We start from the raw sequence: 16,022 nt of genomic DNA on the forward strand, positions 1-16,022 counted from the left end.
CACGATTCTGTCCACTTGCTACATAGTTCTGCGGCTGGAACACCATAATCACTTACCCCTCTGCTAGCAGGCTGGATAGACCAAAGTACAGTCTGGAAGTCTTCCTGTTGATGTTTGAAGCACCATATGGATATTGTCACCGTGTGTTCTTTTTTTTGGGGTCGAGCCACGCAGCTTGTGGGATCTTAGTTCCCTGACCAGGGATCGAATCCGTGCCCTCGACAGTGAAAGCGTGGAGTCCTAACCCCTGGACCACCAGGGAATTCCCATGTCATCGTGTGTTCTTATAAAGGGCTGGGACATTCCTAAGGACATTTTTATTTTTTATTTATTTATTTTAAAGCCATTCACTTTTTTCTTTTTATTTACTTATTTATTTGTTTGTTTGTTTGTTTGTTTATTTATTTTTGGTTGCGTTGGGTCTTCGTTGCTGTGCGCGGGCTTTCTCTAGTTGCGGCGAGCAGGGGCTACTCTTTGTCACAGTGCACGGGCTTCTCATTGCGGTGGCTTCTCTTGTTGCGGAGCACGGTCTCTAGGCACATGGGCTTCAGTAGTTGTGGCTCGCGGGCTCTAGAGCTCAGGCTCAGTGCTTGTGGCGCACGGGCTTAGTTGCTCTGCGGCATGTGGAATCTTCCTGGACTAAGGCTCGAACTCGTGTCCCCTGCATTGGCAGGCAGATTCTTAACCACTGCACCACAAGCGAAGCCCGACATTTTAAAAATGAGCTCAATTTGTTGACTTTCAGCCCTCATTTTGTTATCACATAACATTGTGTTAATTTCCTTTTCATAAGTTCTCTACAATTAAGAAGAATTCATTGAAGATGTTCTTTCTTATTTCTGTGGTGTGAACTATAAAGTGTCTTAGAATCCTGCGAAGTAGGAAAGAACCACAGTTTGGTTGACCTTTGTAATTTACCTAATGTAGTTCATTAGGCAAAAAAATGTAGAAAGGAGCCTATTCAAGGGGTGTGTTTTTTTGCATGTTTATATTTTATCATAAAAGGAGAGAATGTTATAGGGATAAAGAGGAATTGGAACCCAATCCTTATCTATAGGTTGTTCCTGAAATGCTCCTTCCAAAAAATAAATAACTCATGAAATATTTATTTCGGGAAGTTAGAATTTTAAGTTTTGGTCAATAGTGAACACAGTAAATCAAACTACACGTCTTATAAGTTGGGTATTTTGTTAGTTGATACACTTTTTTTTCAAGTAAATAATACATGTTTATCCAAAACAAATAAAACATTTTGACTCTAAATAGTATTTTAAATAATATTAGGAAAGAAGTAACAATCAACATGTTTCATTATTTTCATTATTCCATATTTTTCATTTTGTAAAATTTCTTCTAATTAAGCTTCACCATCACTAAGATGTTTTTAAACTGAAGCTTCATTAGCCTTTTCATCTCTTGCTTTTAAATGGTGGTGTTTATGTTCACGACATGAGAAGCTTCAGAATCCTTTAAAAATGACTTTATTCAAATTGTTTTCTAAAAAAGAGATTTTGTGCTACTTGTTTTTCATACCATTCAGAACCACACTTGCCTGAATAAACATTTCAGATGGCCTTGGTATCATCTGGGCCCAAGCGACAGCAAATAACCAAGCAAAACTGTAGAAATTGTCCAACGTCTTCTCTGTGAATCAAGTCAACGAATTAGCTGAGGCTCTGACAGCTTTGCTTTTGTCTGCTGAGACAGATTGTCCAATAATTCCACTGAAATTCCAATCTGAGCAATAAGACAAATAGATCAATGGAAGAGAATAGAGAGCCCAGAAATAGACACAGGCAAATATGGTCAGCTGATCTTTGACAAATGAGCAAAGGCAATTAAATGGTAAAAGAAAGAATAGTCTTTTCAGCAAATGGGGCTGGAACAACAGGACATCCACATGCAAAAAAGAGAGAGAGAGAGAATATAGACCCAGACCTTACACCCTTCACAAAAATTAATTCAAAATAGCCCATAGACCTAAATGTAAAATACAACACTATAGAACTCATAGAAGATAACACAGGAGAAAACCTAAGTGACCTTATGTTGGGCGATAACTTTTTAGATGCAACACCAAAAGCGTGATCCACGAAAGAAAAAACTGGTAGGTTGGACTTCATTAAAATTAAAACCTCTGCTCTGCCCATCTGAGCAATAGAGTCTGTATAATATTCATGGGTCTGAAAGATGTGAGCTTCCTTCTCTAGACTTAAGATCTGACGTTTTGAAGATGGCAACACAACACGGTTGATATTTTTATAACGGGGCAAGTTGACTTATTATAGATCACAAATTTACCCTTACCACTTGCTTTGCTGCTGTTTTCACCAGTCTTCTTGCCACCAACCAGGCATCAGGTATGGAAGACAGCAACTGAGAGCCCTGGGCTTACTGTCAAGCAAAGAAGCTTCCAGAACTTGTGGGAGAGCTCCCACTCAGTCACTCATATAGCGACTGAACAGTTGGTAGGAATGCCTTCTGGGGAAGTTGGATTCTTGACCATGTATGTGAGGGTTTATTTCTGGGCTCTCTATCCTGTTACATTGGTCTATATGTCTGTCTTTATGCCAAGACCATATTGCTTTGGGGTTTTGTTTTTGTTTTTTACTGAGGTATAATTGACATATAACATTATTAGTTGCCAGGTGTATAACATAATGATTCAATATTTGTATACACTATGACATGATCACCACAATAAGTATCATTAACATCCATCACCATACATAGTTACCTATTTTTTTTCTTGTGATGAAAACTTTTAAAGTCTAGTCTCTTAGCAACTTTCAAATATACAATACAGTATTATTAACTGTAGTCACTATGCTGTACATCAACAAAATGAAAATGCAACCTACCAAATGGGAAAAAACATTTGCAAATCATATATCTGAAAACCCCAAACAACCCAATTTAAAAATTGGCAGAGGATCTGAATATATATTTTTCCAAAGAACACATACAAATGGCCAACAGGTACATGAAAACGTGTTCAACATCACTAATCATCAGGGAAATGCAAATCAAAACCACAGGGAGATATCACCTCACACCTGTTAGAACTGCTGTTGTAAAAAAGATAAAAAATAACAAGTGTTGGCGAGGATGTGGAGAAAAGAGAACCCCCTGGGCACTGTTGGTGAGAATTTAAATTGGTGCAGTCACTGTGAAAAACAGTATGAAGGTCCCTCAAAATATTTAAAATAGAACTACCATATGATTCAGCAATTCTACATATGGGTATTTATTTGAAAGAAAGAAAAACACTAACTGGAAAAGATATCTATGCCCCCATGTTCGTTACAACATTATTTGCAATAGTCAAGACATGGAAACAACCGAAGTGTCCATCGATGGACAAAGGAAATGTGAAATATATATATATATATATATGATAGACATATATACACATACATACACAATGGCATATTATTCAACCATAAAAAAAGAAGGAAATCCTGCCATTTTCAACAACATGGAGGGTATTATGCTAATTGAAAAATACCGTATGATCTCACTTATATGTGGAATCTAAAACAAACAAACAAAAAAAAACAAATGAAAAAACGAGCTCATAGATACAGAGAACACATTGGTGGTTACCAGAGGCAGAGGGCTGGGGGGTGGAGTGAAATGAGTGAAGATGGTCAAAAGGTACAAACTTCCAGTTATAAAATAAGTCCGGGGGTGTAATGTACAGCCTCATGACTGTGGTTAATAACACTGTACTGTATGTTTGAAAGTTGCTAAGAGAGTAGATCTTAAAAATTCTTATCACAAGGAAAAGAAAATCTGTAACTATGTCTGGTGATGGGTGTTAACTAGACTTATCATAGTGATTGTTTTGCAATATATACATACATTGAATCATTATTTTGTACACCTGAAATGAATATAATGTTATATGTCAATTATACCTTCATTGAAAAAACAGTATGTTGTTTAATTTTCATATATTTGTAAAATTTCCAGTTTCTCTTCTATTATTGATTTCTAGTTTCGTTCCATTGTGGTCAGAGAAGATACTTTTAAATATTTCAATCTTTTAAAATTTATTGAGACTCGTTTCATATAATGCTATTTTATAAATGACCAGAGTCTATTCTATTTGCTTTTTATGTGAGCACTTATTATTACAATATTATGGGAATTTAAATTTTAATAAAAGACATTTAATCAGTTCTAAAAAAAGGACTTGTAAACTCTAGTCAGTTGTGTATATACTTCTATGTGGTGCAGGGTCAAGTCCCATACTCAGTGATGATATTATAGTATACACACGTCTCATATTATTTTCTAAAGTACTGCTCTATTTTTACAACAGATATCAAGGAGTGAAAGTGGCCCTCCATTAGGGCATGGACTTCCAGGGAAGGTAACTGCCCAGGTATGGGAGTCAGACCCACCTGGGAATGGGCCTGAGTTTTTCTTTCTGCTAGTGTGATTCTGACAATTTACATAATTTGCTGAGCTTGTATTTATTCACTTGCCAAATGCGGACAATAACACATACCTCACGGAGTATGTATCCTAAATCAGGACTAGCTGAAATCAGATTAGCACAGGGAACTCTACTCAATACTTTGTAATGACCTATATGGGAAAAGAATCTAAAAAAGAGTGGATATATGTATATGTATAACTGATTCACTTTGCTGTACACTTGAAACTAACACAGCATTGTAAATAAACTATACTCCATTTAAAAAAAAAGGAAGATGAAGAAGACACCGGCTCTGAGACTGAGGAGGGCAAGTGAGGGAGGGAGAGAGCAGTGTCCTGGGATCCAAGTGAAGGAGGTGTTTCAGGAAGGAGTGAGATTAATGAGTCAACATTTCAGATTCAGCACCGCTCTGACCTCGGCAAGAGCTTTCCTGATGGGGTGATGGGAATGCAGCCCTGATTTAATTGAGCAGAGAGGAGAAGGAGCAGAGAGGCATATAGACAGCCCTTCAGGGGGTTTTGCTATAAAAGGGAGTAGAGAAATAGGTGGGAGCTGGAGAGGATGTGGAGTTGGGAATCAAGGGAGGGTGCTTTTCTTTTTGGCAAGTATTAGAGATCTTCCAGCATGCTTCAAGTTGTTGTTTGCCCTACTCTTGTGTGAAACGTTAAAAGAGATTTCCCCTATTCTAAATAGTTTGGAACCACTTCTCTGGAAAGCATTTTCTTTCAGAATTCGCCACTCAGTTTTGTTCTCTTTAATTATTGTAACCGGTTTAAAAAGGGAAACTCAAGGGGCTGTTTCACCCCTGCTTTCTACATCTCACTGAGTGTGTGGATTTATCACAGCCCAGCAGTGGAGGTTTAAATATCACCACAACCCCTGTACTTGGTTCCGCTAGTTCTCAAGTAAGTGGAGAGGCGCCGGGAGGGATAAAGTGGGAACAGCCTGGATTGGGAGGATGGCCACCTGGGCTCCCTGCCCACTAAGTTGCTGTCAGCTGTGTGATCCTGAGCCTGTCATGTGGCATCTCTGCACATCTGTAAATTAAAGCCCTGCAATATGATTTCTAAGTGACCTGTTTGTCCCTCAGTTATCCTTGCTTTCTTGAGAATTTTGCTATGCATTTAAAATTAGATTTATCCTGTATTTCTAGGTGTCTGCTGTATTGCCTGGCTCAAAGCACAAACGTGAAGCTTGATCAACTCTCGTTTATGCGTTCATTCACTCACTCCTTTAACATGATTTACTGGGCACCTTCTGTGTGCCAGGAACACTTAGGCACTGGAGATCCCGTGGCAAACTAGGCAGATTTTCTCCCTGCTCTCAGAGAGCCTGGTCCCTAGCCTGGTCCCTTTCCTCACTCTTTTCACATGCTCCATCAGCTCTGTAACATCCATCACCTATCAATATTATTTCTCCCACTTGCGTTTCTGGAGACCACGTCCTCCGGGTCCACTCGAGATCGGTTGCTTCCTAGGCCAGCGGCACAGCCCTGCAGGATCTCAGGTCTCCCTTTTTCCTGGTGTACTTTTTCATTTTGCTAGAATATATCCTCCAATAGATTCCTGAGAAGGCGAGTAAGGGAAGGAAACATTTACCTCTTTGCATATTTGAATACATCATTTCACATTTAACAGGTAATTTGAATGAGTATAGAATTCTACATAGAATATCCTTTTCACTCAGAATTGTTTTCAAGGTCTCAGTATTACTTTAGGAACATTTAAATCATTCAGGTCCTTGATTCTTTTGTATTGGACCTGTTTTTTCTCTGCTTTTTTTTTAAAAATCATTTATCTTTGGAATTCTGAAATGTCATGATGACATTCCTGGGTGCAGGTAATTTTTTGTTTTTCGTGCTAGGCCTTTTCAATCTGGAGACTAAAATCCCTCAATTCTAGGAAATTTTCTTATATTCTCTCTTCGATAACCACCTTCCTTCAGCTTTCCTCTCTATTTTCTTTCTCTAGACCTCCAACTAATCAAATTTTGGCCTTTAGATTGGCCTTCTAAATATCTTATCATTTCCTCCTGTTTTCCATTTCTCACTCTTTTTTGTGTGTGTTTTACTTTCAGGAAGATTTCCTTGACTTTTATCTTCTAATTCTCTTGAATCTTTTATTTCAGTTGACAGTTTTTATTTTAGAGAATTCTATCTCATTCTTTGTTTCTCTTTTTATGACATCCTAATCTTGCTTTTTGGATACAATATCATCTCATATCCAAGAATATTAATGAAAGTGAGTTTGGGATTTTTCTTTGATTTTCTGCATTTCTCCCCCCCTTTGTTTCCTTTTTGTTTTTTGTTTGTTGTTTTATTCTCTCATTTATGTTAATGTGAAGAACTGAATATCTGATTGAATGCAAATATCTGTTAAGTCTGAGGGTCAGGAACGTGGATTTTTATTAATTTGTCTATATGTTTCTGTGTTTAAATGATCTCATATATATATTCTAGGTAGTTTGGAAACTTTATGTATATTCATCTATCTTGATGACTGGAGACCTTCAACATAGAATAATCTGCAATTGAGCCTAACTGTAGTTGGTGAACCTCCAGTATTTGTGAGTCTTTTCTTTGGGACAGGTTTTCCAGAGAGGACATTCCAAATCTTTCGCCTGGCTATGTGTGTCTGGCTGCCAAAATTCTGGGAAAGGGAGGGAGGAGAAGGAAGGAAGGAATTGAGGAGCTCATCTTTCAAGATGCAGATATTGGGACTTCCCTGGTGGCACAGTGGTTAAGAATCCGCCTGCCAATGCAGGGGACACAGGTTCGAGCCCTGGTCCAGGAAGATCCCACATGCCGTGGAGCAACTAAGCCCGTGTGCCACAACTACTGAGCCCGCGAGCCACGACTACTAAAGCCCCTGCGTGCCTCAAGCCCGTGCTCCGCAACAAGAGAAGCCACTGCAGTGAGAAGCCCGCGCACCTCAATGAAGAATAGCTCCCGCTCACCGCAACTAGAGAAAGCACACATGCAGCAATAAAGACCCAATGCAAAAAAAAAAAAAAAAAAAAAAAAGACCCAATGCAGCCAATAAATAAATAAATAAATAAACAAACTAAAAAAAAAAACCCCAATGCAGATATTCACTGAACTCCTGGTGTTCGACCCTCCGACTCACCTCCACCTTTCCCCATGCCCTGTGTCCTCAAGTCTGGAGGTTCTGTCATTCCATTTCTGCAAATAATAAGCCTCCAGGAAGAGTGGCAGCAAACTCCTGGCAGCAAGAGGTGGGCAGGGACACCTGGGGATCCCATTATTTCTTACACAGACTTTCTACCCGTCCTCATTTTTAACCCATCACCATATGTTTATCTTCTCCACTGTCCCTAGTACCGCTAAACTCTGGAACTCGGATTCAGGGTGAATCTACTCACTTTTTATTGGCATCCACCTTTGAAAAACACTTAGGTTGTAACTCTGCTCTAGAATAGTTAGCGCTGTTTCCATCTCCCACTTTTTAAAGACCTAGGGCGATATTGCATAAATAAAATGTTTTATTCTTACAGATGTTTCTTGCCTTTTTTTATTGGTTTTTGTAGGATTTATACTTGTAAATTCCTTTACTCCCATCTTACTGGAGGTTGGGAGAGAGAATTTAATTTTGTGTGGCTGTGTTACCACAAATTCTTGATGACGGATCTCAGACTGATGGGCTCTGTTGAAGTTTCCGGTGCACAATGAAGAAATGCAGTTCCCAGGAATGGTCACAAGGTGGCTCAGTGACTCTACTTAATTTATAATTTCTCCATGGCCATCCCTGCCAACTCGCCAAGAGTTAAGAGTATTTTGAGTCTTGGTTAATCAGGCAGAGAGGAACCACAGAATCAGAGAATATTTACATTGGACTGAGTCTCCGAGGGCTTCCTAGCCCACCTCCTCCAAGGCAACGGAGATCCACGGAGTCATCCAGCTTATCCTGTGTCTGGAGGTAGTTGTAGAAATAGATTGGGCTTGAATTTTAAGGTTCTTTTATGGTTATATTTGAAGTTGCCTTTAAATTGGAATACAAATGTGAATGCATGAAAGGAGGCCAGTGCAGCGGGAGAAAGATGGAGAAGGCCGTCACTGGTTCACTGATCACACATCCTGAGCTCCCGCCGCTTGGATGGCAGTGCGCTAAGTACTGTGAAGACACAAAGGAGATGAGACGGGGTCCCTGCCCACCAGAGCTTATAGTCTGGTAAGGAGATGAGCCAAGAGAAGACAATTAACCACAACCAAGGAAGTCTGCAATACATGCCCAGTGGAAATGTAGCTCAAAAGTGCTACAGAATGGATGGAGAAGGGCAAGGTCACTTCCCTGCTCAGGAGTAGGGAATATCCTTGCTGGTGGGACTTGGGCTGGCCTTGGAAGAACAGTGTAGATCAGCCCTTCTCAAATTGGAATATGCATAACAAGCATCACCTAGGGCTCTTGTTTCAAGATCCAATTCTAATTCAGTACAGCCATGGTGTGTGTGTGTGTGTGTGTGTGTGTGTGTGTGTGTGTGTGTGTGTGTGTGTGTGTGTGTGTGTGTGTGTGTGTGTGTGTGTGTGTGTGTGTGTGTGTGTGTGTGTGTGTGTTTGCCTGGCATTGAGATTTTGCATTTCTAACAAGCTCCCAGGTGATTCCAGTGTGGCTGACCTAAAGACCACACTTTGAGTAGCAAGAGCGTAGGCACTGGTTCATGAACTTGGCTGCACATGACAATCACACAGGAAGTCAAACAAGAAAACCACTAACAGTCTCACCCTAGAGATCCTGTGTTAATTGGCCTGGGGTGCAACCTTAACATTGGTATTTTTAAAAGCACTTCCCGGATATTCTAATGTGCAGTAAAGTTTGAGCATCACTGACACCAGGGGCATTTATCATTCATTTTGTCCACCCAGCACCTGAATCCCCGACCCTTAGAGTCAGAGCCCACCCCCACTTTTGAAGCTGAAAACAAGAGATACTCCCTTTCCCTCACTTGCCTGGAATTTGGGCTCCACCAACCAACCCAGACTTTGCAGCGAAAGCTACTGAAAACAAAGAAAGAGAGGCTGAACTATATAGACTTAGCAAAGATTTTGCATTGGTGGCAGCTATTACTGTTTCAGTGACAATTCTTTTTTTTTAATATTTATTTATTTGGCTGCGAGGGATCTTTTAGTTGCGGCATGCAGGCTTTTAGTTGCGGCATGCGGGATCTAGTCCCTGACTGGGGGTCAAACCCGGGCCCCCTGCATTGGGAGCGTGGAGTCTTAACCACGGGAACACCAGGGAAGTCCCTATTCAGTGACAATTCTTGGGGCCTGATGCTCAGCAGCAGGGACTGTAGCGCCTTAGCAGACCAATTCTGCTAAGCTTGATTTTGAGCATTGGTCTTGGCTGCATAGCCTCTCAGACTGGTTCTACAGTCCTGAAAATTGTGATATCATTTAAACACACACACACACGGCACCCTTTATGGTTAAATACAAACTTTAAAACCCATATAGGACAAATGTGTAGATTAATGTATTGCTATAAAGCAAACACCCTTGTAAACAACATCCATGTCATAAGATAGGATTTTGCTATCCCCAAACCCTTCATGTCCCCCTACAATGTGTAACTCCTCCCTCCTGGCTACGAATACCCCTACCTGACTTTTAATCGTTTCCTTAATATTCTTTATATTATTTCTGTACTTCCCTAAACACATTGTTTAGTTTCCCTTTTCCTTTCCATCTTTTGTTAATTTACAATCTCTCTCTCTCTCCATTGAACTTAATTGTTGAAGAGACTGGATCAATTATCCTGTAAAATTTACCAGTCTGGATTTTGTTGACTGATGTAGTTTAATACATTCCTCTGTCCTTAGATTTCCTGTAAAATTGGTAGTTGGATCTAGGTAAGTTTGACCTGAGGTTTGATCTTTTTTTTTTTTTGGCATGGCCTCAGCATAGAAAGTATTGTGTTGTCAGAAGATACATAAAATGTCTGGATTTCTCTGAACTTGCACTGGAGACATTTTCACTTTGTAGTTCAATGACAATTAATGTTAGAAGTTCCTGAATTTTTTGCTACAGATTTTTCCCTAAGCAGCTGTTATTCTCCCGTTGACTAGATGCAACAGGAACACACCATCTCTTTTTATCTTGGTGCTGTAAGTTTCAGACCTAAATTCGACGTCCCAGCAAAACACTTTGACTTGGAGCACTCACATCCCATACATGGCTCTTGATCTTAGGGAGTCATACTGATCTCAAATCCACCTAGGAAGTTGGCATGAACTTATACCCAGCTGCCTTTCCCCCCGCCCCTGTATTTTGACTTACTTCACTACTATTATTCACTGCTGTGGCCATTATTAAGTAACAAAAGTCCCCCTCAAAATACATAGCCTCAGAAAGCCAATTAAGAGAATCGTGAAAAGCAACTTCATCATCATTTACTTCTAGCCAAGAGATGGTTTGAAGTAGGAGGAAACAAAATTAACAAGATGGTAAGGGGTAATATAGGTTTCAAGAAAAGAAGTAGTAGTAAACTGATGCTAAGTACTTTTCAAGGCACTTGTTCTTTGTTCGAGGGTACCAAGGTTAGGCTAAATGGCTACATTAACTCGATAAGCTAAGGTTACACTCGAGCATTCTATCTTTCTGTTGGCTCTGGCACATGTTTGTTTTATTACCCCCATTATAATCAGTATAACCAAACCTTAGGACCTTATCCTGAGAAACTGTGATATGGAGAAGGTGAAAATAGACTGAGCACTGGCTTGGTTTCAAAATCCAACTCTAGCACCAACTGGCAGTGCAACCTGAAGCAAATTACTTAACCCTGAGACAGTTCATTTTGTACAAATGGTACTACACCACGTTGTTGATGACATAACCCAAAGAACAGTGCCACAAGTACCTAATCCGCTTCCTAGTAGGCAAGAGACAGTCTTTCTCTTTCACATACTCCCCTGTATATTAAGCCTGCCCTCTGCCATCATTTTAGTCTGGTCTTATTCAAATCGCAGTAATTCAGCAACCTTGTCTGATCTCTAGAACCCTTGTTTCTCCTCTTCCAGCCCACCCAGACTCGCTTTCCTCAAACACACTGCTCTCTCCACTCTGCAGGGCTCACCAGGACTCCTACTGTCTATCACATTGTCCAGCTGGACTTGTAGTCTGCCACACAAGCAAAGCTTGTTCTTAATGTGCTCGTGGTCTCTTCTTAACCTCCCCTTAGCCCTAGCCATTCAATCCACGTATCTGAGGACCAATTCATGTCCCTCCCTCCTCTCTCGAACACCACCCCAACTACTCTCACCAGCTGAACTTGCTCTTCTATTAATACAGCACTTAAATCTGGATCACAACTATTTGGCTCTTGTATATGTTTACCTGATCACCAATTCCTTCTGCTTTCTAAACTAGATCATAGATGTAAGGGCAGAGGCCATGGTCTCTTTTCCTATACCAATCTTAAAGGCAGAAATCATAGGCCCCACCCGAAACACAAAATTCTGTGTTGATGGGATGTGAACAGGGAAGCATTAACATCACTCTAGGTGATCCTTATAAAAAACTGCACTATGAGAAAACCTCTATATATCCTTTCAGCAGAGATAATCTTGTCAACAAATATTTATCTTTATTTATTGACTAATAAGGCCTTAATACAGGATCAAACATTTCTTTCATCAATACTACATATAAAAAAAGCCAAAGTTGTTTTTTATGGTTCACAAAAAAAAGTAGGAAACACTTTACATTTTTCAGATAAGAGGACAGTCACTGCTAAAACAAGGATTCATCCTCCAGCATGGCAGCCTTACCTTGGTGCCCCCGGGTAATCAGCTGACTTCAGTTGTAGTTGGCCTCTGGCACATTCTAGCAAGTGTTAGCTGGGGAGGGACTATGGTTGTGCACTTGATGCCAGGATGACTCTGCGTTTAAAATGCAGTTTCTTCCAATGATAGCCCTTGAAATTGCCTTCCCAGCATTCCCTAGTTGAAAAAGTTATTCTATTTCTGCTCCTCTAATACCCAGTTTGCTATTCTGCATTATTTCCAGAAGGAATCCTCCATCTTAAACTCCATAAATAAATGAAAACCAAGCCACGCAGTTGGAAATCAAGTTTTGTTTTTATACGAACAGAAGTAGACCATCTAGAAATATTTCAGTTTATTTAAATTGTTAAGTAGAATATGAAACCGAATTTGTAGCTAGTACCAGAGAATGGACTTAACTGTTTGGTGTTGAATGAGAACGGCTTCTACACAGGATCCCAAGAGACTTACAGAAAAGGGGGCAAAGCCCTATTATTAAGCAAATAAAACTCATGTTTCAAACAGGTTATACAAAAATTGATTTATACTCCATTTCCCTTTTTTTTGATATTTAGAAAGTGCAGATTTAACAAAAGGTAGCCATATCCTTTCTATGTACAATGCCAATTATAAGTATGCAAACAACAAAACTGTCAGTCTGTTACCCAAAAATCCCAGTGTTTAGCTCTCAAACCTTAAGTCACTGAACTGAATAAGGATTAAAGAGGGTTAAAAATAAAAAAAGCTACTGCCACATTCCAGATAAAAGAAAGCAACAAACACATTAAAATTAATCTAACAACAGTAGGTTTAACCTAAAACTTTTTGAGAAGCTTAACATCATTTCATTATTATTTTTAATGGAAAATTAAGGATTATTTGGCAATGCTGCTTTTACTAGTAGTAAACAATGATAAAGTCAAGTGAGGGAAAAAACCTAACAACAACCACCAGTGAGGCATATAAAATCACTTTTAGGGCACTATCTGAAAATTCATGGATGTTCATAGCAGATACGTCCCTATGTTGTTTATGTGAGCCAAGAGGTCATTAAAATGCTATCCACGACACAAAAAGACTTTTCAATGGAAGCTGCTGTCCTAAACTCAGCCTCTGCTAGAAATGAATCATGCTATTCACAATTATTTCAACAAAGGTATCATCTTAGGATGCCAGCAGCATAGCAAACTTAACTTACCCTATCCTAATGATAAGCAATGAAGCAAAACTAGAAAAATGAAGTGAAAAAATGACAGGGTGAGAGAGAGCTAGAGTATCTTATCTTCACATGAAAAGCCTCTGTTGTCCTTTTTCCAAATCCATGGTAATACAAGTTTTCCAAAGGGATGTGAAGATAGGACTTAAAATTAATAATATTCTAACGTACTTCTAAATCTTAAGGTAAAGACAACTTAACACTGAAAAAATGTTCTTCAAAGGCCAAATCTCAATATATTTGGCAAACATGTTAATAAATTTCACTCCTCCTTCCCACCTTTTTGAAACAACCTTGACTGGGCTACCAAACTGCTAGAGGAGTTGCCAAAATGGAGACTATTCAAATTTAGGTTAAGAGGTTTATTCTAGGAAAGTGAATAGGCTATACACCTAATTAGAAAGACAAACCACAACACCCTCCAAACACTAGTGCATGCAATTAACTCTTCCATTTCATAAACTCAATGGAGAGACAGGAAGGGAACAAAGAGGGAAAGAGAAGAGGAACATGAAGTCGAACAGCAAATGAAGGAATCTGGGACAGAAGCTTTAGGGGAGAGAGAAAATGAGGGGAGGACACAGTTAACTGACATTTGATAACAGGCAGTTAGAATTTATCTTTCAGTTTACTTAGCAAGTTAAATCAGTGCTTTATGTTAAACTTGACAAACCTGCTAGTTTACCCCTTTCATTTTTAAATAACTCATACCACAGGGTGGTGGGGGAGAAGCAAATAAAGCAGCATGCAGGAAGAGACACAAGGAAAAAGTGGCCAAGGAAAAGAACCGGTGGCAGGAATAGTTTTAAATATCAAGGCCACTTAAAATGAGACGCCGCAAACCAAAGCAATCATTTCTGCATTATCCTTTGTCCTCAATTAACTACTTTGAAAATTACAGCCAAGCAAACCACAAACATTTTAATGCTTTATGTTTCGATGATATGTCTCCTGCACATGCTTCCACCAAAACAAAAAAAGGAAAAACCAAAGAAGTTCCTTTCCACATAAGGCACAGGACAAAATTAACCCCATTTACATATCCAAGGTGAAAATGAGTGTTTTCCTGGCTTTTGTTTCTTTTGCTATCACATGTCTATAGATTATAGGGACTCAAGCACATTATCCATGACAGAAAATTCCACTGTTGTACAAAATAAAATTGTTAATTCTAACTTTTATTCTTATACAATTTGCAGAATAGAGTTGAAATGATTGCTATAGGTTTTAATGTTGATAAGAACTGGACTATAATACAACTGAAATGCAGTGGTGAGCTGAGCAAGTACATTTAAAAATGAACTCACAGACATGATTTTTCTATACATTTTTTTGTTTGAAGAAAATTATAAAGTCAGCAAGCAGTCACAGATGAAAGAACAAATAAAACAGGTGGACTAGGAGTTAAAAGATGAGGAACAAAAATATCTGTTGAAGAGTTAAAAATGGACAGAGTGGTTTATTTTGCAGCAGGAAGAGAAAACAGGGTGGTGGATGGTAACTGATGGAGCAGGAGAGCGTTCAGCAACATTTGCTCTTCCAGCCTGTCACGCCTCCTCCACTGCTGATATCTACGTTTTCACTGTTGGGTTCTTTTACAGGGGTCTGGAACAAACACACAAGGAAAGCAACCCGTGAAAAAACACTGCCATGGATAAATCAAGATTTAACAGCAATATTCTCATAAATGTTAATTTAAGTAACACAGTGCAATTACAGTCACATGAGACAGGTTTTCCCTCCCATGCAAAGTAAAGAAATGGAAGTTTTGTTTTTGATCTTCATTTTGCCTTTTTCTTCAAAGTTGTGAAATGTCTTGAGGCCTCCTGGCTTTCCTTTGTAGAACTTCTGAAACCTTCTCTGCCCTAACTCTTGTGAAGAGAGGTATGTTATCTCCTGGCCTGACCCCTGAGTATTTAGTACTTAAAAAGCATCATCAAGCATATGTATAAAACCAATGATGGATCATGTCTAACTTCAGAGTAGTGAAACAGCACTTTTCTGTTTAGTTTTACTTGCCTTTTGAGATTGGAGCTTGTATTTCCATAGCATTGCTTTAAAAAGGCAATTTTAACTATGATACACTAACATTAAGTGGAGGAAATAGGGTGGGGCAGAATGCAAAGTTGTATTATTCATGTTAAAAATGGATACAGAAAAAAATCAAAATGAGAGACACCAAAATGTTAATAGTAGTAACCCTTAGGTGGTGGGTTTATGAATTATTTTATTTTCCTCTTTGTATAATCCTGTATTCCCCCAACACCCTAAATATTACTTGTATAATCAGAAGAATATACTATTTTAAGTGGATAGCCTATATGTATGAAAGCAGAATTTATTTTAGGGATAGCATACCTACAGTAAAGTATACAAATCTTAACTGTGCTTGATGGATTTTTAATATATGCTGTGAAACCACCAGATCAAAATATAGAACATAATATGCCCCCAGAAGGCTCCCTTGTGTCCCTTTCCAGTCAGTACTACCCTCCTAAAGGTAACCAATACTCTGATTTCTACCACCATAGATTAGTTTTTTCTGTTTTTGACCTTCATATACATGGAACCATATTTTATGTA

General features: G+C 39.0%; 1 protein-coding gene across 3 annotated transcripts in view; it reads right to left on the reverse strand.

The window, feature by feature from the left end:
• Window positions 1-12,519: 12,519 nt before the first annotated feature.
• Window positions 12,520-16,022, reverse strand: part of RAB10 (RAB10, member RAS oncogene family) — a 76,043-nt gene continuing 72,540 nt past the window's right edge. For 2 of the 3 annotated variants that reach the window (XM_036872841.1, XM_036872840.1), the window contains exon 7: window positions 12,520-15,044. In XM_036872841.1, the coding sequence (XP_036728736.1) occupies window positions 14,961-15,044 (84 nt within the window). In that variant the 3' untranslated portion in view covers window positions 12,520-14,960. The remainder of the gene's footprint in view (window positions 15,045-16,022) is intronic. The other variant, XM_036872839.1, reaches the window with a different exon arrangement.

Source organism: Balaenoptera musculus, chromosome 13 (genome assembly GCF_009873245.2).
Source record: "Balaenoptera musculus isolate JJ_BM4_2016_0621 chromosome 13, mBalMus1.pri.v3, whole genome shotgun sequence".
NCBI classification, from domain to species: Eukaryota; Metazoa; Chordata; class Mammalia; order Artiodactyla; family Balaenopteridae; genus Balaenoptera; species Balaenoptera musculus.